The sequence below is a fragment of the Cherax quadricarinatus genome, chromosome 23 (genome assembly GCF_038502225.1).
Source record: "Cherax quadricarinatus isolate ZL_2023a chromosome 23, ASM3850222v1, whole genome shotgun sequence".
In the NCBI taxonomy this organism is placed as follows: domain Eukaryota; kingdom Metazoa; phylum Arthropoda; class Malacostraca; order Decapoda; family Parastacidae; genus Cherax; species Cherax quadricarinatus.
Genome location: NC_091314.1, coordinates 15,375,288 through 15,401,069, shown reverse-complemented (window position 1 = coordinate 15,401,069; position 25,782 = coordinate 15,375,288). Strand labels below are relative to the sequence as shown.

Genomic DNA, 25,782 nt, shown 5'->3' with positions numbered 1-25,782 from the left:
GAAAACAATATGAAGTTCAACGATGAGAAATTTCAATTACTCAGATATGGTAAACACGAGGAAATTAAATCTTCATCAGAGTACAAAACAAATTCTGGCCACAAAATAGAGCGAAACACCAACGTCAAAGACCTGGGAGTGATCATGTCGGAGGATCTCACCTTCAAGGACCATAACATTGTATCAATCGCATCTGCTAGAAAAATGACAGGATGGATAATGAGAACCTTCAAAACTAGGGAGCCAAGCCCATGATGACACTCTTCAGGTCACTTGTTCTATCTAGGCTGGAATATTGCTGCACACTAACAGCACCTTTCAAGGCAGGTGAAATTGCTGACCTAGAAAATGTACAGAGAACCTTCACGGCGCGCATAACGGAGATAAAACACCTCAATTACTGGGAGCGCTTGAGGTTCCTAAACCTGTATTCCCTGGAATGCAGGCGGGAAAGATACATGATTATATACACCTGGAAAATCCTAGAGGGACTAGTACCGAACTTGCACACGAAAATCACTCACTACGAAAGCAAAAGACTTGGCAGACGATGCAACATCCCCCCAATGAAAAGCAGGGGTGTCACTAGCACGTTAAGAGACCATACAATAAGTGTCAGGGGCCCGAGACTGTTCAACTGCCTCCCAGCATATATAAGGGGGATTACCAACAGACCCCTGGCAGTCTTCAAGCTGGCACTGGACAAGCACCTAAAGTCGGTTCCTGACCAGCCGGGCTGTGGCTCATACGTTGGTTTGCATGCAGCCAGCAGCAACAGACTGGTTGATCAGGCTCTGATCCACCAGGAGGTCTGGTCACAGACCGGGCCGCGGGGATGTTGACCCCCGGAACTCTCTCCAGGTAAACTCCAGGTAAACTCCAGATAAAGGTAGGGAAGTTTTTATTGTATTTATGGATTTAGAAAAGGCATATGATAGAGTGGATAGGGGAGCAATGTGGCAGATGTTGCGAGTATATGGTAATAGGTGGTAAGTTACTAAATGCTGTGAAGAGTTTTTATGAGGATAGTGAGGCTCAGGTTAGGATGTGTAGAAGAGAGGGAGACTACTTTCCAGTAAAAGTAGGTCTTAGACAGGGATGTGTAATGTCACCATGGTTGTTTAATATATTTATAGATGGGGTTGTAAAAGAAGTAAATGCTAGGGTGTTCGAGAGAGGGGTGGGATTAAATTATGGGGAATCAAATACAAAATGGGAATTGACACAGTTGCTTTTTGCTGATGATACTGTGCTTATGGGAGATTCTAAAGAAAAATTGCAAAGGTTAGTGGACGAGTTTGGGAGTGTGTGTAAAGGTAGAAAGTTGAAAGTGAACATAGAAAAGAGTAAGGTGATGAGGGTATCAAATGATTTAGATAAAGAAAAATTGGATATCAAATTGGGGAGGAGGAGTATGGAAGAAGTGAATGTTTTCAGATACTTGGGAGTTGATGTGTCGGCGGATGGATTTATGAAGGATGAGGTTAATCATAGAATTGATGAGGGAAAAAAGGTGAGTGGTGCGTTGAGGTATATATGAAGTCAAAAGACGTTATCTATGGAGGCAAAGAAGGGAATGTATGAAAGTATAGTAGTACCAACACTCTTATATGGGTGTGAAGCTTGGGTTGTGAATGCAGCAGCGAGGAGGCAGTTGGAGGCAGTGGAGATGTGCTGTCTAAGGGCAATGTGCGGTGTAAATATTATGCAGAAAATTCAGAGTGTGGAAATTAGGAGAAGGTGTGGAGTTAATAAAAGTATTAGTCAGAGGGCTGAAGAGGGGTTGTTGAGGTGGTTTGGTCATTTAGAGAGAATGGATCAAAGTAGAATGACAAGGAGAGCATTTAAATCTGTAGGAGAGGGAAGGCGAGGTAGGGGTCATCCTCAAAAAGGTTGGAAGGAAGGGGTAAGGGAGGTTTTGTGGACAAGGGGCTTGGACTTCCAGTAGGAGTGCATGAGCGTGTTGGATAGGAGTGAATGGAGATGAATGGTATTTGGGACTTGACGATCTGTTGGAGTGTGAGCAGGGTAATATTTAGTGAAGGGATTCAGGGAAACCGGTTATTTTTATATAGCTGGACTTGAGCCCTGGAAATGGGAAGTACAATGCCTGCACTCTAAAGGAGGGGTTCCGGGATATTAGCAGTTTGGAGGGATATGTTGTGTATCTTTATAGGTATATGCTTCTAAACTGTTGTGTTCTGAGCACCTCTGCAAAAACTGTGATTATGTGTGAGTGAGGTGAAAGTGTTGAATGATGATGAGAGTATTTTCTTTTTGGGGATTTTCTTTCTTTTTGGGTCACCCTTCCTCGGTGGGAGACGGCCAACTTGTTAAAAAAAATATATATACATATAAGTGTACATGTATATATATTTATACATATATACTTCTAAACTGTTGCATTCTGAGCACCTCTCCAAAAACAGTGATTATGTGTGAGTGAGGTGAAAGTGTTGAATGATGCTTAAAGTATTTTCTTTTTGGGGATTTTCTTTCTTTTTGGGTCACCCTGCCTCGGTCAGAGACGGCCGACCTGTTAAAAAAAATATATACATATATATATATAGAAACTGTATACACACAGCCACCTAAAATTAACATAAGACTTAAGGTAATTGATGTAAAGAAGTAAGTCTTACTTTGCCTGTCTCAGCAGTTTCCTCTTCAACCAGAATTTGACCTTTAGCGATGGAAGAATTCAAATTGAGAGAATCGTATGCACCCAGATCAGCTTCACCTATAGCTGTCACTCTGCTTAATGTTGAAGTTGTGCTGTCAGCAATGGAAACTTTGTCGTACAGTTGAGTAGGGGCCACCTCATTGCTTACAAACGTTGAAAAACTGTTGGTTTCAGTGGCAGTGTAATTGCTGTGGTTGCTCTGGTTACGGCTGCGTGTACTGAGTGTAGTTTGGCTGTGGTGAGTGTTTGTAGTGGGAATACCATTGCTACCTGGGCTTGCATCAGTCTCACTAACAGTGTGAGGTCTCCGGCCACCTTCATTTTCCCTGGAAGAATCCGACATAATTTTTACTGCTCCCCAGCAGAATCTATTACATTTGCATTGCATAACCATCTGTAATATTCTCTGACACTTATTACAATTAAATTAAAATATAATTAGTTTTTTATTTCTTATGAGCCATACAAATTAGTTACAGTAGTTAAGCATTTAAAATGTTTATACCTGTATTTTTAATTTGATCTTATTATAATAGAGATATAATATGATGCAACATAATTTCAAACTGTCAGAAGTTTATTACAATATGTAAACTGATATGGCTTACAGAGCAGGAAACTTTACTTCCTTGCATGGATGAATAGCATCTTGCTAAGAAAAGAGAGAGAGCCAGAGAAAGAGGAGGAAGAGTCAGATAGAGAACAGGAGGGGTAAAGGTCAATGTTCAACTATGAAATAATTACTGTCCTACTGTACAACTATGATAAAATCCTTAGTGTTAAGTAGTCTGTAAGCCAATAATGTTAAGTTCGCCCATAATGCCTAGGCATAATAAAGGCTCTCTTTGCATTGCAACCTACTACTATAAATATAAAATCTCAATGTACTGTTTGCAAAGACATAAAATAAATAAATAAAAAAATAAGAGAGAGACAACAAAGGAAAAGGAGAGAGAGAGAGAGAGAGAGAGAGAGAGAGAAGGGGGGGAGGGACTAACCTGGCAATGTTTCCAAAGCTCCTCCTAAGAGAGACCTGGTGTAGAAGGTGCTCCATCCCTGACACTTCCTCCAGCTGCTCACCCAACTCTAAAGTAATTTTTTTTTATTTTAGACTGGCAACAACTTTGGATGTGGTACATAAAGGTACATAACCAGAAGTTGTAATTACAAAACTCATTATAATTGTTTTTGTAAGCTTAAGCCCTACAGGAGGATTTTTCTACTTGCCATAATATTTTTAATAGGTGGAAAAATAAACAATCCTTTATTGACTACATTATGCCCACACTGAGCTTTATCAAGTCACAAACAGATCTGTTTGTGACTTGATGAAACCCACTGTGTGGGCAAAACGTAGTCAATAAAGGATCGCATTATCCAGTACAGTGGACCCCCGCCTTACGATATTAATCTGTTTCTGAGAGCTCATCGTATGCCAAAATTATCGTAAGGCGAACTAATTTTCCCCATAAGAAATAATAGAAATCAAATTAATTTGTGCAAGACACCCAAAAGCATGAAAATTTTTTTTTTTTACCACAGGAAATATTAATTTTAATACACATAAACTGAAGAAGACATGCACAGTCAATACTCTACTAAGAATACAATACATGACACTTACCTTTATTGAAGATCTGGTGATGATTGATGGGATGGGAGGAGGGGAGAGTGTATCAAGTCCTTTTCTGGGGTTACTTCTCTTCTTCTTTTAATGCCACTAGGACCAGCTTGAGAGTCATTGGACTTCTGTCACACAACATATCTGTCCATAGAGCTCTGTACCTCTCGTTCTTTTATGATTTGTCTAAAGTGGTTCACAACATTGTCATTATAATAGTCACCAGCATGGCTTGCAATAGCTGTGTGAGGGTGATTTTCATCCATAAAGGTTTACACTTCAAGCCACTTTGCACACATTTCCTTAATCTCTTTTTTCAATTCCATACTAACTCTCACCCTTTTTACCACAGGGATGGCACAAGAAGCTTTCTTGGGGTCCATGGTGAATTATTTTGCAGTTACAAGCACTAAAAACACTGGGATAAAGTGAAATGTACCGAATGTATGCGTAGATGCGACCGCACTGACTGGCTTGTAAGCACTGGCACTGAGGCCACACGTGGGACACGTCCTGGACGAATCACGTAAGGCGAGTTTTTTAGCATGAGGCGAGGCAAAATTTTTGCGTTAAAATGTATCGTATGGCGAATTTAACATAACGCGATGCCATCGTAAGGCGGGGGTCCATTGTATTTGTGTTTATTTTTCCATCATGTTGGTATTTTATACCATTTATCTCCATTTATAATAGGTTTTTCTGGTTGGGACTAAACCTATAGTTACACTGAGGAAAGCTTCAAGTGGCCTCTGTTTTATTTTATTTTATTTTATTTGGAAAGAATTACAACCATTTGTTTTTCAGTGTTTTAAATGCATTCCTTTCCTAGCTTGATATCTAGTGCACTCAGCTCACACACTGAGGTCTGGGGATCGATCTCCCAGTACAGCTGGAAAACACCAGAACATGTTTCCATACTATAAGTGATTTTCCAAACGCCATCACGAGACGGCAGTATGTATCAAAACAACGCTCAGTCCACTCCACTGGCAGTGGAAGAAATTCTTGTGCTTTCCTTACGTTTTGTGTAGTTATTAATTTATTTGTTTATTATTAATTTGGACATGATACATAGATGTACAAAGAAATACAATGGTTAAGTGTAACATGCCAAAAGCCCCTTGTATGCAGAGCATTATGGGCAGGCTTAAAATTAACTTAAGATTAACTAAGCAATGATATATTCAGTGATAAAAATTATAGTGAACAAATAATAATTAAGCACAAATGAGTATTTCAAAGACAGGTTATATGGTCATTTTCAGAGTTGCTGTGCATTCAATTGAATGGAGTATTCTGTTAGGTAATGTAATTAAAAAAAACAAAGTTTGATAGGGTCACAGGTAAAACATTTATGAGATACAGTTATTCAGTATTTATTTAGTTGTGGGTGAGTGATTTTTAAGAAGAGACTTGAATTTAAAACCAGACAGTGTTTCTTTTATATTCACAGGTAATGAATTCCAGATTTTTGGGCCTTTTATGTGCATTGAGTTCTTGTATAGTGTGAGATGGACACGAAGAACATCATAGAGTGATCTGTGCCTTGTGTTATGGTCATGTGTTCTGTTGAGGTTGGTAAGGAGACGTTTGAGGGGAGGGTTTATATCCGAGTTAAGTGTTCTATGTATGTAGTAGGTACAATAATAAGTATGGATGTTTTGTATGGTGAGTAGGTTCAGAGTTTTGAAAATTGGTGGAGTGTGCTGCCTGTAGTGGGAATTTGTTATCATTCTGACTGCAGCCTTTTGTTGGGTAATTAATGGTCTGAGATGATTTATTGTTGTTGAGCCCCATGCACAAATTCCATAGGTGAGATAGGGGTAAATAAGTGAGTGATATAGGGCCAGGAGGGCTGACTGTGGAACATAGTACCATATCTTCGATAGTATGCTTACGGTGTTTGAAATTTGAGTCTACTATCAAGGTGGGTTCCTAAGAATTTTCCCTCTGTGAGCTTCGTGATAGGTGATCCATTTATCATTATGTTAAGAGGGACATCTGTGGTTCTGTTTCCAAACTGAATGAAGTAGGTTTTGTCAATGTTGAGAGTAAGTTTGTTAGTCATCATCCAGGTAAATATTTTCTGTAATTCAGTATTTACAGCATTGGCTAGCATGACTGGGCTTGGGTGAGAGAAGACGAATGTAGTGTCATTTGCAAATAGTGTGGGTTTGAGTAGTTGCAGTGCATTTGGTAGGTCGTTTACGTAAACGAGAAAGAGAAGAGGGCCAAGGACACTTCCCTCTGGGGCACCAACTGTAATTGGCTGTGTGGAAGAGTTTGCTCCATTTGTGTACACATATTGGCTTCTGTTGCTGAGGTATGACTTTAGGTAGTTGAGGGAGTGCCCTCTTATACCATAGTGCGACAATTTTATGTGGAGCAAATCATGGTCAACTGTATCAAAAGCTTTACGTAAATCAATGAAGATCCCCAGTGGGACTTCTTTTACCTCTAGTGCACTGTATATTTGTTCTAGCATGCATATAATAGCATCATTCCTATTTTTATTAGGCCTGAACCCAAACTGACAGGGGCTGAGTATGTTGTGGGAGATGAGGTAGGAATAGATTTGCTTATGAATTAATTTTTCAAAGATTTTAGAGAGAGGGTGTAAGTTGGATATTGGCCTATAGTTATTCAAGTCTGTTTGGTCTCCTTCTTTATGTATCGGGGTGACCCTCACTATTATTTCTTGTTTCTAACCATGGGTCCTAAGAAAGCAAGTGCAAAGGACAGTGTCGAGAAGAAAAAGAAGATGATATCCATGTAATTAAAGCAGGAAATCATAGATAAACAAACTAGGTGGAGGGTTAAGGACTTGACCAGGCAGTACCAGCATACCACTTCTACTATATGTACAATACTAAAGCAGAAAGAGCCAGTGACAAAGTGTAGCATTAACCCTTTCAGGGTCCAAGGCCAAAATCGGAAAGGGTGCTCTCGTGTCCAAGAAATTTTGAAAAAAAAAAAAAAAAAAAAAATTTCTTACAGAATTAAAGAGTTTATTTTTGTGAAGGTAATAAAACAAAAAGAAATTCTGATCAGTACTTACCGAGATACAGTGCTGAGAAGTTGACCCAAAATGACCGGGTGGCGGCAACATTGACGATTTCCACATACGCGCATTACTTTATTTTACGTTTTTTATAGTTTTTTCTTTTCTTTTCTAATTTTTTTCTTTTCCTACTAACATTTGGGGCCAGAGACACCGATACTGTATATAATGTATATATATATAAACTCACTGTATTGAACACAATAACCGCACTAAAGTTATTATCATAATATTGTTTACCACTTTTGTTTATTACAATAAACATGCACAAATCTTGTATAATACTAATGTTCTATCATATATTTATATATTTACAATCACTGGACATGTTTTTAGAACTGCTGGAGCTTGTGGAACTCCTCGAAACAAGGCACCATGCACAGAGGTACCTTACATTCCTCGCACATAAACCGAGTCTTTGTTGCCGTCGTTTTGTTTGTGCACAGACAACACATCTCTTCTGAGCAAATTTCTTCTTAGTTGCAGGAAGCTGTATTATGAAGTGATCACCTTCCCTCCTCAAACGCTTGGGTATATCCTGAGGAGTTCGAGGACGGTTTTGTATAGCAGGTGTTGTTACCTGGTATTTCATTATGAGTTGTCTGACAACAGACAAACAAAATTCACCATATAGTGATCTGTTGCCAGTCTTCACTTGGTACATATTATATGCACTGAGCATTGAAATGTCCATGAGATGGAAGAAAAGTTTCATATACCACTTGTAACTCTTACGAACACAATCAACAAAGCCAATCTGCATATCACCTTTGTCAACCACTTGCATGTTTTGTGTATAATCAATCACTGTCACTGGTTTTCGAATATCTTCATTAGTCATTCTATCAACTTTGCCACTGTCTTGCATTTCGTTATGGTGAATGGTTGTCAACATTGTGACATCTCATTTGTCATGCCACCCTAATGCCATGATGTCACTGGCAGTAAACACCTGCACCTCATCACCACAAGCACCTGCATTGAACCTGGGCATATGTTTATGATTAGAATGCACTGTGCCACATGCATCTGTCTTGTTCACTCACAAGAAATCACTGAGTAAATGGCTTGTGTACCAGTTATCGGTATGTATATAATGTATGCCCCTTACCAAGAAAGGTGCCATCATGCTTCTCACTACATCACCTGAGATACCCAACAACATCCTGGTATCTTTCAATGTTTTACTTCCCGTGTATACAACAATATCCAATACCAGGCCACTGTCACAGTCACAGAGTACAAACAGTTTTATACCAAAGCATTTCCTCTTGCTCAGTATATACTGTTTGAATGACAGTCTACCTTTGAACAAAATCAAAGACTTGTCAAGTACAAGATTCTTGAATGGATAAAAGTACATGTTGAACTTTTCTTTCAGATACATAAAAACATTTCTAATCTTGTATAACCTGTCACTTCTGTCAGGCCTGGTTTTGTCAGAGAAGTGCAACATACGTAACAGTAAGATAAACCTGTTCACTGGTATGATTTCACTGAAGACCGGGGTAGAAATTAGCCGATCTGTGGACCAGTATGCTTTTATATTATGCTTATAGACATGACGCATAAGCATTATTGTTGCAAAAAGCAAATACATTTCAGCAACAGTTGTCTCTTTCCACCGGTGTAGTCTTAACTGTGGTGATATGATCGTATTTGCCATGGTGTACTCAAAATACTTGTTACTTTCCCTGACAATAGTTTCCATCAAGGACTAGTCAAAGAATTGTTCAAAGAATTCCAGTTCATTGGCTGTGGTTCCAAGGGGACAAGTAGGTAGAATTCCACTTTGAGAGTCATCAAAGTGGTGGGGCTTGGGAACAAAATTGGGATTTTGCTGCCAATCCCAGATACGGTTTGCTGGTGGATACTGGACATCATAGGCTGGTTGTGCTGGTAGTTGTGGTTGTGGTGGGTTGGTGGCTGATGCTCCACTTTGTCCTTGAATTGAGGAGTCAGCAGCGTGGGTCCCAGCCTGGGCTGGTGAGTCACGCATGGCCGTGGCACTACCATCACCACTACCACCACCTACTTATGCCTGTGGTCTATCTATGCCAAGTGTAGCCACATCATCCTCACTTTCACTGTCTATTCCTGGTGTAGGGCCACAGGATGTACTCCGTCCCCTGGGCACTGCATGCAGCGGCGTATATACCGACGCTTCACTGATGAATATATTTCCTCACTATCACTACTCGAATGATCGTCAAGAGCAATAAAATCACAATCCACGTCACTATCATCATTACTGAAGTCAGAGGCCTGGCCACGTGAAAATAGTTTTATCTTGCAATGAGGTGCAACTGACCGTGACTGAGGAGTGCTCCCACCAGAGGTAGAAGGTTGAGGATCGTCAGGGTTTTCTGCACTATTATCAATATCCTGGTCATTCCTTTCGGTCACTATCTGATCAAAGCCAAAGAATTCGTCTTCATTTCCACTTCCATCAGAGTCAGAACTATCAGATAAGAAGAGGAGAGTCCCAATTTTCCTTGGAGTGAGAGCTGCCTTGCAACGAGGCACGGTGTACACACACCACGCAGACCCATTCTCTCACATATAGGCCTACCAGTGTTTTTGTACTAAATTTGATGCCGCTAGAATTTTGGCTTAGATCTACAGTTTGGACCCTGAACGTAAAGCTGTAGATCTACGGCAAGGACCCTGAAAGGGTTAAGAGTGTAGCAATTAAATGTAGCATTAAGAGTGTAGCAATTATAAGTCACTCTGACTTTTTTGGGTTATCCTAGGGTCTCTATACATGTAGTCAAGAGCAGGAATGGCCACTGTGGTGGCCCTCCACACCCCAACAACAACAATGGCCACTGTCACCACCACTAACCACAGACGTAATTACATGTATTTTATTCATTCTAGTGTATATATAATTTTTCTATGTTATTAATATTGTTTATTATGTCATATAAGATGAACTATGATAGATAAATAAGCCAGAGAGTTGATATTAGGGAAATACTGAAGTATTTTGTCTTGCCTGGAATTCCACTGGAACACATTAATTTTATTTCAATTAATTTAAATGAGGAAAATTGACTCTGCAAATGAGCAAATCCAGATGCATGCAAGGTCAGGGAATGGATTAAACTCGTAAGCAGAGGTTCCACTGTATATATAATTTTTTTTTGTTTTTTGTCATTAGCAGTGTTAGCAAATTTAGATGAAATAGTAAATGTTCCCACCATTTATGCCAAAATAAATTAGTTCTTATTTTAGCAAGCACCCTGTGGTGTAAGTGGCAACCTTCCCAGAGAAGAGGCTCCTATCTCTAAGAGTCAACCACTCAAACCTATTAAAGCATTAAGATGACCCAGCATCAGGAAAGCTTCAACTGTTTCCAATAGACTACAGGTATGATTAATCATCTTTCAGCTCCACTTCCCAAATGACCCTAGCTTTTCCGGCACTCTTCATTTCAACAAAAACAGTATTAGTATGCCTCAAAAAGAATGGAGCATGAAGAAAATATAACATATTTTATTTTCTGTTTATATCCCCAAGCCTGGTATTGCTGCTTATAATTTTAATTACCTAATCATAATTTCTTAACTATATTAATTTATAATTTAATGTTGTAATTATGTCTTAGAGATTTATTAGTATGAAACCTCAGGACTAACATGTAGTCACAGTGTCTGATTACTAGACATAATCATGGCATTGACTGATCGGAACCTGGTAGTGATAATGTAAGTGATATGTAGTAAAGTCATGAAAAAAAACACTTAGTTTATTTTGAACTTTAACATCAGTAAGTATGAAGTAACTGTAGTGATACTGCTCCTGTGAAGAGGAGCAGCAGGATAATACTGCACCACCTCTCGGGGTCCTTAACCCTTTGACTGTCGCGGCCGTATATATACGTTTGTGAGGTACCGTGTTTGACGTATATATACTCGTAAATTCTAGCGGCTTCAAATCAGGCAGGAAAAAGCTAGTAGGCCCACATGTGAGAGAATGGGTCTGTGTGGTCAGTGTGCACCACATAAAAAAAATCCTGGAGCACGCAGTGCATAATGAGAAAAAAAAAACTCCGACCGTTTTTTTTAATTAAAATGCCGACTTTGTGGTCTATTTTCGTATAGTATTTGTGGTTGTATTCTCGTTTTCATGGTCTCATTTGATAGAATGGAAACTATATTATAGAAATGGAGGTGATTTTGATTAATTTTACTATAAAAAGAACCTGGAAATGGAGCACAAAGTACAGGAAATGTTTGATTTTTGCCGATGTTCAAAAGTAAACAAATGATGTCATTGTCCAATAAATGTCCAAATAGCCATTCTAATATGCAGTCATGAATGGGTTGATGTAATTTTTACAATTATTACAGTATTGCAGTAGTCTGCATAACAGTAAATCTTCTATTTTTTGTTTGAATAAAATTTCAAAATAAAAAGCAAGAGTAATATCACAGGGACCTGGAGACATGACTGATGAACAAAGAAAATCTTATTTTAGAGCCAGGAATGTCTGCATTGTTCATTCTGGACCTTATTTTGAAATTGTCGTATTTTTTAATTTTCGTGAAATTGGCCAAATTGCAAATTTCTGACCATGTTATTGGGTAGTTGAAATCGGTAAATGGGCAGTTTCTTGTGCTCAATCGATAGAAAAAATAGAGTTCTGAAAAAATAGTTATGAGTTTGGTTGACTGGAATAACGGAATTAGCCGAAAATAGGGCTCAAAGTGGGCGAAATTGCCGATTTTTAAATATCGCCGAAGTCGCTAACTTCGTGAGAGCGTAATTCCATCAGTTTTCCATCAAATTTCGTTTTTTTGGTGTCTTTACAATCGGGAAAAGATTCTCTATCATTTCATAAGAAAAAATAATTTTTTTTTTTTTCGAATATTTTGCGACACCAGGAGCAACTTCAGGATTGGGCCCTTCGACAGTCAAAGGGTTAACAACAACAACAGTTTGGTGTGTGTCATGGGCGCCAACACATGGTGTGTGTGATTCTCTTCTCTTCTATCCATATATTAGTGATGCAGATTACATGGTGAGTTTAAATATGTGTCCTGTAGTTATAACTTTTCTCTTGACATATGCAAGACATCACCATCCCTGTAGAAGCCATTATTAGATGTACTAGTCATTATATTTTGTTGTTGCAGAAGTACTATGAAGATTCTATGTTCAATAAAGCCTAGAGATAAGGCATGTGTTTCTATCACAACAATTTATTGAACATAGAATCCTGGGCTACCTGGTGGTGATCCTGCACTAGACTACATCACAACATGGAGCGTTTACTGAAACCTGAGAGGCTAGACTGTGACCCCCCCCCCCAGCTTATCAACGGCTGCTCAGGAATGGAAGCACCGGTTTAAGACTTTCGAAAACTTCTTGGGAGCCCTTCCTAAAGAAGATCTAGATAAACTAAGTCTGCTCATCAATTTTGTGTCTCAGACCGGGCCGCGGGGGCGTTGACCCCCGGAACTCTCTCCAGGTAAACTCCAGGTAAGATATATGAGGCTATTTCTGAGTGTAATACCTACGAAGATGCTATCAAAACCCTCAAGTCTCAGTATATTAAACCTACAAATGAAATCTTTGCACGCTATCGCCTTGTAACTTGCCGCCAGCAGATTGATGAATCCTTAGAGGAATACCTTCAAGCACTGAAAATTTTAGGTAAGGTCTGTCACTTCCAAGCAGTGACAGCTGCTCAGTATTGTGAAGAGTCCATCAGGGATGCTTTTATCAGTGGCCTGCAATCACCAATAATAAGGCAGCGTTTATTGGAGAATAAAACTCTCGACTTAGCCACTGCCTTTGACCAGGCAAGAGCTCTAGATTCAGCCCAGAAGAATTCTGAAGTATACATTACCACTCAGCCTTCTCGAGTGGTAAGTGCTGCAATTCCTGACCAAGACTCTTGCAATGAAGTTACTGTGGAGCCTGCCTCAGTGACAGCAGCAGCAGGTACGGTGTGTTTCTTTTGTGGTTTTTCAAGACATCCACGTCCAAAGTGTCCTGCTCGTGAAGCAATGTGCCATAAATGCCACAAGAAAGGTCACTTTGCTAAAGTATGTCGTGCTAATGCATCAACAAGAGCTAGTGCCTCCACACATTCCAGTAATCATGCGACTCTAGCAACAGTGACTTCTGCGGCTACTCCAAATTCACTATCAAAGGCAGTTGTGAAAGTATTCATCAAAGGAACAGAAGTAGATGGTCTTATTGATAGTGGCAGCTCAGAGAGTTTCATCAACCTTGACTTAGTTAAACGCCACTCCTTGACTCTACATCACTCATCAGGTACCGTTTCCATGGCATCAACATCTCTCTCTATTCAGACCTAAGGGTTTTGTAAGGTAAATCTCAGAGTTAATGGAAAGGATTATCAAGATGTACATTTAGCTATTCTGCCACAACTGTGCTCTGATGTTATCCTTGGTCAGGAATTTCAGAAGCTGCATGGTAGTGTCACCTTAACATATGGCGGTGAACTGCCTCCTCTTGTTGTCTGTGGACTTAGCACTTTAAGGGTAGACCCACCAAAGCTGTTTGCAAATCTTACCATGGATTGCCATCCTATATCAGCTAAGTCACGCCGCTATTCTTATGAGGATCGGATGTTCATTGAGAAGAAGCTCAGAGGCTGCTGAAGGAGGGTATTATAGAACCGAGTAATTCCCCTTGGTGTGCACAGGTTGTTGTTAAAGATGATTATAGGAAACGGAGACTGGCTATCGATTACTCTGAGACAATCAACAAATTTACACTTCTTGATGGGTACCCTCTACCTCGAATTGATGATACAGTGAACAAAATTGCTCAGTACTATGTGTTTAGCACAACTGATCTAGAGAGTGCCTATCATCAAGTCCCTATAAGGAATGAAGATAAACCATACACAGCATTTCAGGCTAGTGATGGCCTGTATCAGTTTACCAGAGTCCCTTTTGGAGTCACCAATGGGGTAGCCTGCTTCCAACGAATTATGGATTCACTCATTCTGGAAACGCAACTCATGGGAACTTACGTGTATTTAGATAATGTTACCATTTGTGGCAAGACCCAGGAGGAACATGATGCAAACCTTGATGAGTTTTTGGAAGCCGCCAAGAAGAAAAATATCAGTTACAATGAGGAAAAGTGCACTTTTTCAACTAAAAGGCTTAGCATCCTTGGTTATGTAGTGGAAGGAGGTTCAATATTCCCAGACCCTGAACGACTACGACCTCTACGGGAACTTCCAATGCCTCAAGACAAAAAGTCACTCAGAAGAACTCTTGGTCTCTTTGCTTATTACTCACAATGGATCTACAACTATTCAAGTAAAGTCTGCCCATTGAGTGCTACCACATTTCCTGTGACAAAGGAAGCAGAAGCCGCTTTCCACACTCTCAAACAGGACATTGAAAACTCAGTAGTTCAAGCCATTGATGAGTCCCTACCATTCGAAGTGGAAACAGATGCATCTGACATTGCCATTGCTGCAGTCTTATCTCAGGCAGGACGACCAGTAGCCTTCTTGTCGAGAACTTTTCAAGGATCAGAGAAATGTTACGTTGCTGTAGAAAAGGAAGCCCAGGCCATCATAGAAGTAGTTCGCCACTGGAGGCATTATTTAACTGGTAGACATTTCACCATAAGGACTGACCAACGGTCCGTAATGTATATATTTGACAAGAAGCACAAAAGTAGGATAAAGAATGACTAAGATATTACGCTGGAGGATGGAACTATCGTGTTATGACTTTGATATTCTGTACCGACCAGGTCAAGAGAACATCTCACCTGATGCATTCTCTAGGTCCCACTGCGGAGCAGCATGTCATGATTTGCAATCACTCTCAGCGCTCCACAAGGCTTTGTGTCACCCAGGAGTTACACGCCTGTACCATTTTGTCAAATCAAAGAACATGCCCTACTCAGTGGAAGATGTGCGACAAGTGATCAGAGCATGCAGAGTATGTGCAGAGTGCAAGCCAAACTTTCATCAGCCAGAGAAGACTCATCTCATAAAATCCACCCAGCCTTTCAAGAGACTGAATATAGATTTCAAAGGACCTCTACCAAGCACAAATCAGAATAGGTATTTCCTTAACATAGTAGATGAATATTCAAGGTTTCCCTTTGTATTCCCCTGTGCAAATATGACTGCTTCAACTGTTATTAGTTGTCTTTCACAGTTGTTCTCTATTTTTGGTTTGCCAGCTTATATCCATTCAGACAGGGGATCCTCGTTCATGAGTAACGAACTTCAGGAGTTTTTGGCTAGCAAAGGTATTGCCTGCAGCAGAACAACAAGCTACAACCCTCAAGGCAATGGTCAAGTGGAGCGGTTCAATGGTACTATATGGAAGGCAGTTACAATGACATTGAAGTTGCACAATCTACCTGTTGAACACTGGCAAACTGTCCTACCTGATGCTCTTCACTCTATTAGATCATTGCTGTGCACAGCTACTAATGCAACCCCTCATGAAAGACTCCTCAACCATTCACGTCGTTCCTCTATGGGAGCCTCCGTGCCCACTTGGTTATGTCATCCTGGACCCGTTCTCCTGAAGAGTCACCGTAGGATGAACAAGACGGTTCCTTTAGTGGAAGAGGTAGAGCTCCTGCAAGCTAATCCACATTACGCCCACATTCACTACCAAAATGGTGAAGAGACTACAGTATCTACAAGACATTTAGCCCCAGTTGAAATTCCCATTAGTGTGGAATCTCAAGATACACCAATAGATGTGAAAGATGCTTTGTTTTCTCCTGGAAAGCCCCTTGAGACTACCCATACGGAAATAGAGGATTCTGCTCCAGCAGTTAGTCAAACCCCGCTGGAAAATATTGAACCTGGTGAAGAGGCTCAAGGGCTACGAAGGTCGGGACGTGTACGTCGCCCACCTAACAGTTTGGGAGATTACTGTCTCTGATATTTTAGAAGGGGGAGATTGTAGTGATACTGCTCCTGTGGGGAGCAGCAGCAGGATAATACTGCACCACCTCTCGGGGCCCCTTAACAACAACAACAGTTTGGTGTGTATCATGGGCGCCAACACATGGTGTGTGATTCTCTTCTCTTCTATCCATATATTAGTGATGCAGATTACATGGTGAGTTTAATTATGTGGCCTGTAGTTATAACTTTTCTCTTGACATATGCAAGACATCACCATCCCTGTAGAAGCCGTTATTAGATGTACTAGTCATTATATTTTGTTGTTGCAGAAGTACTATGAAGATTCTATGTTCAATAAAGCCTAGAGATAAGGCCTGTGTTTCTATCACAACAATAACCTTCCAGCTTATGAACTTTGGCATTTACGAAAAATTTAATAAAAAATTTTAAGATTTAAACATGTATGCAACCTGTGGTTATCTTCAAAGACTCAGCAGACCAGGCAAGTGAGCTCACTAGGCTGACTGAGATCTCTAGAACATAAAATGTGGGGATTCCATGAAAATTACATATATTAGTAGTATGGTAATACTGCATGTCCTTTATTTCTGACAGCAACACATAGATTAAGAACCTCTTTCTAGTTTCACTGAAAACTCATTGCAGTTTGTCATTTATATCTACATGTGCAATGGACACTGGCCTGTTGAGTCACCAAAAAAACTGAAGATTTTTTTTAATAAGCTACTTTTGCACACCAGTTAGCAAGACTTGAGTACTGGAGGTGGGAAGGGCAGTGCCTGCACTCTGAAGGAGGGTTGGGGATATTGCAGTCAAACTGTAATATGAACTGTGATGTCAGCACACTTCTGGCAAGAGAGCAATTGAGTGAATGAAGGGTGACCCTACCTTAGCACGAGATGGCCACTGAGATTAAAAAAAACCTAGCCTATATGGAGAAAAAGTTTACAAAATCTAGAGCAAGTTAATATCATTCACATTTTTTTGTAGTACAGTAGGGCCCCCGCTTATACAGTAGGTTAGGTTCCAGGCTACCGCCAGAAAGCGGATGTTGCTGGAAGCAGAATGCCATTTTTTCCACTTATGAATGCATATAAATGCCAGATAACAAGTTTACACTAACACATATTAAGTTAGCAATAGAACTAGGCATTAAAAACAAAAGTAAAATACACACACAGTACACCCATTACTTACCTTAACATATTTGTAATCTTAATGTAGGGTGAGAGGTGAGTTGCATTTATTTGTAAGAAGTCATGTGTGGGAGGCATGGTAGCCAGCCAGGTCAGCCCACCCCACCCCACCCACATGTAATATACTACGACATTTAAAGTGTCCCAGAGCAATAAAATACATATATGTACAGTACATTCATTAATTACCTTAAAATATTTGTAGTCTTAATGTAGGGTGTGAGGTGAGTAGTATTTATTTGTAGGAAGTCAGGTGTGGGAAGTATGGTAGCCAGCCAGGGCAGCCCTCCCTGCTCCCACCCCCCACACGTAATATACTACAATATTTAAAGTGCCCCAGAGCGATAAAATACATATACAGTACATTCATTAATTACCTTAAAATATTTGTAGTCTTAATGTAGGGTGAGAGGTGAGTAAATGAGATAAAACAAATAAATGAGAGAGAGAGAGAGAGAGAGAGAGAGAGAGAGAGAGAGAGAGAGAGAGAGAGAGAGAGAGAGAGAGAGAGAGAGAGAGAGAGAGAGAGAGAGAGAGAGAGAGAGAGAGACAGAGAGAGAGAGACAGAGAGAGAGAGAGACAGAGAGACAGAGAGAGAGAGAGAGAGAGAGAGAGAGAGAGAGAGAGAGAGAGAGAGAGAGAGAGAGAGAGAGAGAGAGAGAGAGAGAGAGAGAGAGAGAGAGAGAGAGAGAGAGAGAGAGAGAGAGAGAGAGAGAGAGAGAGAGAGAGAGAGAGAGAGAGAGAGAGAGAGAGAGAGAGAGAGACAGAGACAGAGAGAGAGACAGAGAGAGAGACAGAGAGAGAGACAGAGAGAGAGACAGAGAGAGAGACAGAGACAGAATAAGGACAGAGAGGTGGAGTATGTAAACAAAGACACAAACATGTCTGGTATTGGTTCATCCATGTTTGTATTATACCATAATACAAACACTTTACATTGTGTACAAGTTGTCTCCACATTAATACAGTAGATTAAATAAAGAGGAACACTCCCATTTTCATGTAACACCATTTATAGAAGAAATGATGCTCTGAATGAAGGCATATGAAAGGAACAGTTTTCTAGTTACCCCCAGTAATATTATAGTGCACACATTTTCTCTGATGTTAGACTAGAGAAAACGTTATTCATTACATAGCGTGTTTCTTATATAATTTTGAAAAAATATCATAAATGGATTAATGGAAATGTCTATATCAATGTAATATATGACATTTAATGCACCCAAGACTTTATTATTATTAACCCTTTCACTGTTGGTGCCATAGTACTATGGCTTATGAGCCAGTGTTGGTGCCATAGTACTTTGCCAAAATTTTAGTGGCTTCAAGTCTAGTGAGAGAAAGCTGGTAGGCCTACACATGAGAATGGGTCTGCATGGTCAGTGTGTGCAGAAGACAAAAAATCTGGAAACCAGTGATGCATTGTGGGAATGCCATTTCAGTATGCCTTATTTACCATGACTGAATTTCATGGTTCTGAGGATATTATGACTGAAAGTAATGCCTAGGATACCGGAAATAGTGCTGAAAACCCAGATGATCCTCAACATTCCACCTCAGGTGCTGGCTCGTCTTGTTCACGTTCAATTGTACCAGAATGAAAGAAGAAACTCGCATTTCCCCAGGTCCAGGACTCAAATGTGAGCAGTATTGATGATAGAAGAGGAAGAGGAAGAAGAAGAAGAAGAAGAAGAAGAAGAAGAAGAAGAAGACGAGAGCTGTTGTGAGATGGGAAGGAAGAAGGATAAGGAAGGATGGAAATAACTGGAAAAGGATGGGAAGGAGGGGAAGAGGAGGAATCAAGGCATGTGTCCCAACCACTTTGGGACATGTGGTACCGAAGTACTAGAGGCGTAGATGGAGAGGCTTGAATGATGTCGTTACTTGGCTCTCTAGGAGAGGATGGCGAAGGCAGCGGCAGGAGCTGAGTGTCAGTAGGCAGCAAGCAGGAGGAGTTAGTTATTCTCTTGATCCGGTTGCCAATGCTTTGAATTTTGTTCTAGAGAGTTGTGTCACACGTATGGGAGAGCTGTAGAAGAGTTCGTTGGTTTGGAGTTGGTGGATTATCTGGTTGACGGTAGGGAATGGCTTTTCGTCGGTGGTGTATGTCGCAGTGTTGTCTTGGAGTCCTTTGTGTTTAACCCATAGTGTTCCAGGTAATCGACGTGAGTGAGGTCGAGTAGGCAGTGGTGGAGTTGAGGAAGGTGGTGTTGATGGCGAAGGTATGGTACGATCTTGGTTGGTCGTGGTGTGACAAGCCAGTTGACCAATAGCAGGCGTGGTGCTCTCTTGGATGTTGTCAGGTGAATGTTGATTGGAGGATTCAGAAGAGGATGGGTCATCATTATCAACTATTAATTCCTTCATGTCATCTGGCGCTTCAAAACTGACGATCTTCGGGATTATTTTCAAAATCTCAGCTGATGGTGGACTTGCAGGGAGGTTAAATGATGGCATGTTGTTAAGTGCAAGAAGTTCATTAATAGTCGTGTCGAAAGAGCTAGGTTTTGCAGCATTTTGCATGTGAGCAAACATCATGCAGTAATAGAATTTGGTAGAGATATCGTCAGGTGGAGGTTGGGTAGTGAGAGATGGTGGAGACGACTGTTGAGTGGCTTGTAGAATCTTGGATGTTGTTGATTGAATATTGGCAATTGCAGCGTGTGAAGGAGAGGTTCCAGATGACTTCTTAGTTTCTTCCTTCAGTTTCTTAGAGAGGATATCCTTACGCACTGGTCATTTGGCTGCAAGAGTATGGTGGTCACTCTTACAGTTAATGCAAGTGGGAGCAGCAGTGGAAGTGCAAGAACGAAAATTGTAACCTGCAGAGCCACAGGTGGAACATATCTTCTTATTCTTCACGTGGCAGTCGGCAGCAGAGTGACTGTACGAGTAGCATGTCCAATATGCTGCTATGTAAGTGAAGCGTTCAGGCTCAATCTGATGAGGGTTGATGTAGTAGTAAGAGATGGCCAGGCCATCAGACAGTGCTCTGGTCGCCATGGTAACGTCTAGAAACGTGACCTTGAGCATCGAGGAAGCGTTGGGGATCTTCACAACAGAGTCAATCTTGGCCCAAGTGTTAAGGTCTTCAAGTGATGACATAATTTCCTCGGTAGACATGCTCGTGATTAGCCTGTCAAGGCGTTTCATGAACACAGCGTTTTGCATGCATGTATGGTGACGTGGAGATGGTAACCACGGTCTTCTAATGCCTTCATGGCTGTAGGTGTAAGTACTTTGTCAGCTTCAGCATCATCGAGAAAGATAACGATGAAGGCTTCTTTCAGTGAAGTAATCTTGGAGAATTTGGCGTGAAGACAAGTGTTGAGTGAGGTTGCAAGCTCGAGCTTCGTGGTGTCATCAACGACAGCAGACTTGGGTTTAATTCTCACACGATGAGACATCGTGGAGATGGTAGAGGTTCCCCTCCCCAACGGGGATCGTAGGGAGACTAAGCAAGTAAGGAGAGCTGCTATGACCTGCCAAGGCGAGAGTCAGAAGCTGTGTATGTATTGATGATAGTGATTGGGAATTACAAGTGACTGATGACAATTCCAGTAGTGACAGTGAAGAGGAATATTCTCCAGTGAAGTGTTAATATATACAACGCTACATGCATTCTGGTAGTGCCATTCCAAGGGGAAGGAGTACATCTCAGAGTACATTCCGTGGCCCTACACCAGCAACAGATAGTGAAAATGGCGATGATATAGTTACAATTGGGATGGATAATGTGCGTGTGGCATCAGGTGGTAGTGGTGCCATGCGCCATGAGGCACCAGCAGCAGCCCATGTTGGTAGCCACGCTGCTGACTCAGCACATCCACAACAACGCCCACACTCACCCACCCATGCACCACAACAGCCTGCACAACCACAGCCTGCACAACCACAACCTGTACAACCACAGCCTGCACAACCACAACCACCTGTCAATATCCAGTACCCACCAGAAACCGCATCTGGGATTGGCAGGAGGGTACCTATTTTGTTCCCAATCCTCACCACTTTGATGAAACTCAAAATGGAATATGGAGATCTTGTTCACTTGATAACAATGCAACTGAACTACAATGTTTCGAGTTATTCTTTGTTTCGAGTTATTCCACATTTTTGTGGAAATTGGTGTCACGCCCCTTGTGCAGATATCCAAGAACTAGCTACAAGCAGTATTAAAACAGGGAAGTGTTTTTGGGTATGCCCAAATGAGATAAATCTGTGGACTAAAATCACAAGGGTATTAAAAGAGGATAACACCAAAGCTGCTTTCATAGACAACCTGGAAGCTTTCTACAACAGATGGGAACATAAAAAGTCTGGGCTGAATGGTACTGCCCTTGATACTGGCCATGTAGTCAGAAACTGTAAGGCTGGAGGTGATGTCCTGGTAGTCAGTAAAAGTGGGGCTGATAGTGCTGTACTGGGAGACAGTAATGGTGAAGCTGGAGGTGCTGTCCTGGGAGACAGTAATGGTGAAGCTGGAGGTGCTGTCCTGGGAGACAGTAATGGTGAAGCTGGAGGTGCTGCCCTGGGAGACAGTAATGGTGAAGCTGGAGATTTTGTCCAGGTAGTCGGGAATTATACGCAGGATGGAATGCATATAAATGACCTCATAGGGGACAGGAACCGAAGTGGGGAAACAAATGTAGTCAAAGATAAGATAAAACCAATATTGCAAACTAGAAATACCACAAGAAATAGCAAACAAGAGGACTCCACTAGCAATAGTGAGGATATATTACCAAAAGCAACTGGTGGGACCTCCTTTGTTGGTGCTAGGGAGGATAGGAATAAGACAGGTAAACATGCACCAACAGGGAATACAGTCACAGAAACCCAAGGCAAATGGAAACCAAGCCTGTGCACATACTATGCACTTGGTATCTGCTGGCATGGGAAATCTGGAAAAACAGATGGGACGTGCAACTATGACCACCCTAGAAAATGCCATGCCCATATGACAACAGGAAAATGCAAACTCCCTTCCTGTAAGCTTTTTCACCCTGAACTGTGTACCTCTTCAGTACAAGAAAGACTGTGCTATAACTTAAATTGCCAGGCACACCATCTAAAGGGGACAAAAAGATACAAAACATCCAGGCCATGGGAAAACCTGGGTAGCCACAGCCACTCAAGAGGGAGAGGTTTTTTAGTGCCAGGAAGGAAAAAAAACTGGCAGGAAATGGCAGAAATCGTACACCAAATCCACAGTCGATGGCCTTCACTCCAAACCAACAGATACAGATGCTAATGCCGGAAAAAAATCCCCCCCTAGTACCAACAATACCACCAGTCCGATAACATTCTTCTTTGCAAATATACAGGGTCTAAAGCCAGCAACAAACAACAAAATACCTTTCATCCGTGGACTGCTTGCAGAGGCAAAGGCAATGTTCGCGGCTTTCACTGAGACCCACATGAAGGATCACTTGGACAACGAAATATGGATCCCAGGTTACAACCTATACAGATGTGACAGTGAACAGGCAAAAGGGGTGGGGGGGTTGGCCTGTACATTGCAGAGTCACTTGTTTGCACAGAACTGCTTAATGCCTCAAATGATGTAGTGGAAGTTTTAGCAGTAAAGATCGAGAACCAAAACCTAGTTATTGTGGTAGTCTACAAGCCTCCGGATGCAACTTCCCAGCAATTCCAGGAACAGCTGTTAAAAATTGACCACTGTCTGGAAAATCTTCCAGCTCCTGCACCCAACATCTTGCTCCTGGGGGATTTCAACTTAAGGCACCTAAAATGGAGGAATATAGCAAACAATATTGTTGCAGAAATAACACTAGGAGGCAGCTCTGATGAAAACTCACACTCACACGAGCTTTTAAATCTCTGTACAAAATTCAATTTAAACCAGCAAATAATAGAGCCTACTAGACTGGAGAATACACTAGACCTCATCTTCGCTAACAATGATGATCTGATAAGAAATGTCACCATATCAAAAACAATATACTCAGATCACAACATAATTGAGGTTCAGACATGTATGCGTGGAGCCCCAGACCGACATAATGAAATTAGTCACGAGGGAGCATTCACCAAATTCAACTTCAATAACAAAAACATAAAGTGGGACCAAGTAAACCAAGTCCTAACCGATATAAGCTGGGAAGATATACTAAGCAACACAGACCCCAACTTATGCCTAGAACAGATTAACTCGGTGGCACTCGATGTATGCACAAGGCTTATTCCTCTAAGAAAAAGGAGGAGTAGATGTAAAATAGAAAGAGACAGGCGCTCCCTTTACAGGCGACGGAAAAGAATAACAGAGCGGCTAAAAGAGGTCAATATATCTGAAATGCGTAGGGAGACACTGGTCAGAGAAATAGCAAACATCGAACTTAAGCTAAAGGAATCTTATAGGAGTCAGGAATCGCGGGAAGAACTAAAAGCCATAAATGAAATCGAAAGAAACCCAAAGTATTTCTTCTCCTATGCCAAATCAAAGTCGAGAACAACGTCCAGTATTGGGCCCTTACTTAAGCAAGATGGGTCCTACACAGATGACAGCAAGGAAATGAGTGAGCTACTCAAGTCCCAATATGACTCAGTTTTTAGCAAGCCACTAACCAGACTGAGAGTCGAAGATCAAAATGAATTTTTTATGAGAGAGCCACAGAATTTGGTTAACACAAGCCTATCCGATGTTATCCTGATGCCAAATGACTTCGAACAGGCGATAAATGACATGCCCATGCACTCTGCCCCAGGGCCAGACTCATGGAACTCCATGTTCATCAAGAACTGCAAGAAGCCCCTATCACGAGCCTCTTCCATCCTATGGAGAGGGAGCATGGACACGGGGGTCGTCCCACAGTTACTAAAAACAACAGACATACCCTCACTCCACAAAGGGGGCAGTAAAGCAACAGCAAAGAACTACAGACCGATAGCACTAACATCCCATATCATAAAAATCTTTGAAAGGGTCCTAAGAAGCAAGATCACCACCCATCTAGAAACACATCAGTTACACAACCCAGGGCAACATGGGTTTAGAACAGGTCGCTCCTGTCTGTCTCAACTATTGGATCACTATGACAAGGTCCTAAATGCACTAGAAGACAAAAAGAATGCAGATGTAATATATACAGACTTTGCAAAAGCCTTCGACAAGTGTGACCATGGCGTAATAGCGCACAAAATGCATGCTAAAGGAATAACAGGAAAAGTCAGTCGATGGATCTATAATTTCCTCACTAACAGAACACAGAGAGTAGTCATCAACAGAGTAAAGTCCGAGGCAGCTACGGTGAAAAGCTCTGTTCCACAAGGCACAGTACTCGCTCCCATCTTGTTCCTCATCCTCATATCCGACATAGACAAGGATGTCAGGGACAGCACCGTGTCTTGGCCACAAAATAGAGCGAAACACCAACGTCAAAGACCTGGGAGTGATCATGTCGGAGGATCTCACCTTCAAGGACCATAACATTGTATCAATCGCATCTGCTAGAAAAACGACAGGATGGATAATGAGAACCTTCAAAACTAGGGAGGCCAAGCCCATGATGACACTCTTCAGGTCACTTGTTCTATCTAGGCTGGAATATTGCTGCACACTAACAGCATCTTTCAAGGCAGATGAAATTGCCTACCTAGAAAATGTACAGAGAACTTTCACGGCGCGCATAATGGAGATAAAACACCTCAATTATTGGGAGCGCTTGAGGTTTCTAAACCTGTGTTCCCTGGAATGCAGGAGGGAGAGATACATGATTATATACACCTGGAAAATCCTAGAGGGACTAGTACCGAACTTGCACACGAAAATCACTCACTACGAAAGCAAAAGACTTGGCAGACGATGCACCATCCCCCCAATGAAAAGCAGGGGTGTCACTAGCATGTTAAGAGACCATACAATAAGTGTCAGGGGCCCGAGACTGTTCAACTGCCTCCCAGCACACATAAGGGGGATTACCAACAGACCCCTGGCAGTCTTCAAGCTGGCACTGGACAAGCACCTAAAGTCGGTTCCTGATCAGCCGGGCTGTGGCTCGTACGTTGGTTTGCGTGCAGCCAGCAGCAACAGCCTGGTTGATCAGGCTCTGATCCACCAGGAGGCCTGGTCACAGACTGGGCCGCGGGGGCGTTGACCCCCGGAACTCTCTCCAGGTAAACTCCAGGTAAATAAAGATACCCAAGAGCTGCACATGTGTCTAATTTAACAACAACCATGGCTGCCACCAGCCCATCCTCCCCTCTCTTCCCTGGATTCAACCTACCAAGTAGTCTCTCAGGTATGACCAACGATCCAGGTACCCTAAAGTCATGCATCTCCACCTTAGTTATTGAAAA

General features: G+C 41.5%; 1 protein-coding gene across 7 annotated transcripts in view; it reads right to left on the bottom strand.

Moving 5' to 3' along the window:
- Window positions 1–25,782, bottom strand: part of LOC128685730 (ATP-binding cassette sub-family C member 3-like) — a 406,756-nt gene that overhangs the window by 207,062 nt on the left and 173,912 nt on the right. For all 7 annotated transcript variants that reach the window (XR_011392357.1, XM_070087955.1, XM_070087954.1 and 4 more), the window contains exons 19-20: window positions 3,682–3,769; window positions 2,643–3,009 (exon numbers count right to left, since the gene is read on the bottom strand). Coding sequence is in view for 6 of the 7 variants with exons in the window: in XM_070087955.1 (XP_069944056.1) it covers window positions 2,643–3,009; window positions 3,682–3,769 (455 nt within the window). In the remaining variant the exon portion in view is untranslated. The remainder of the gene's footprint in view (window positions 1–2,642; window positions 3,010–3,681; window positions 3,770–25,782) is intronic.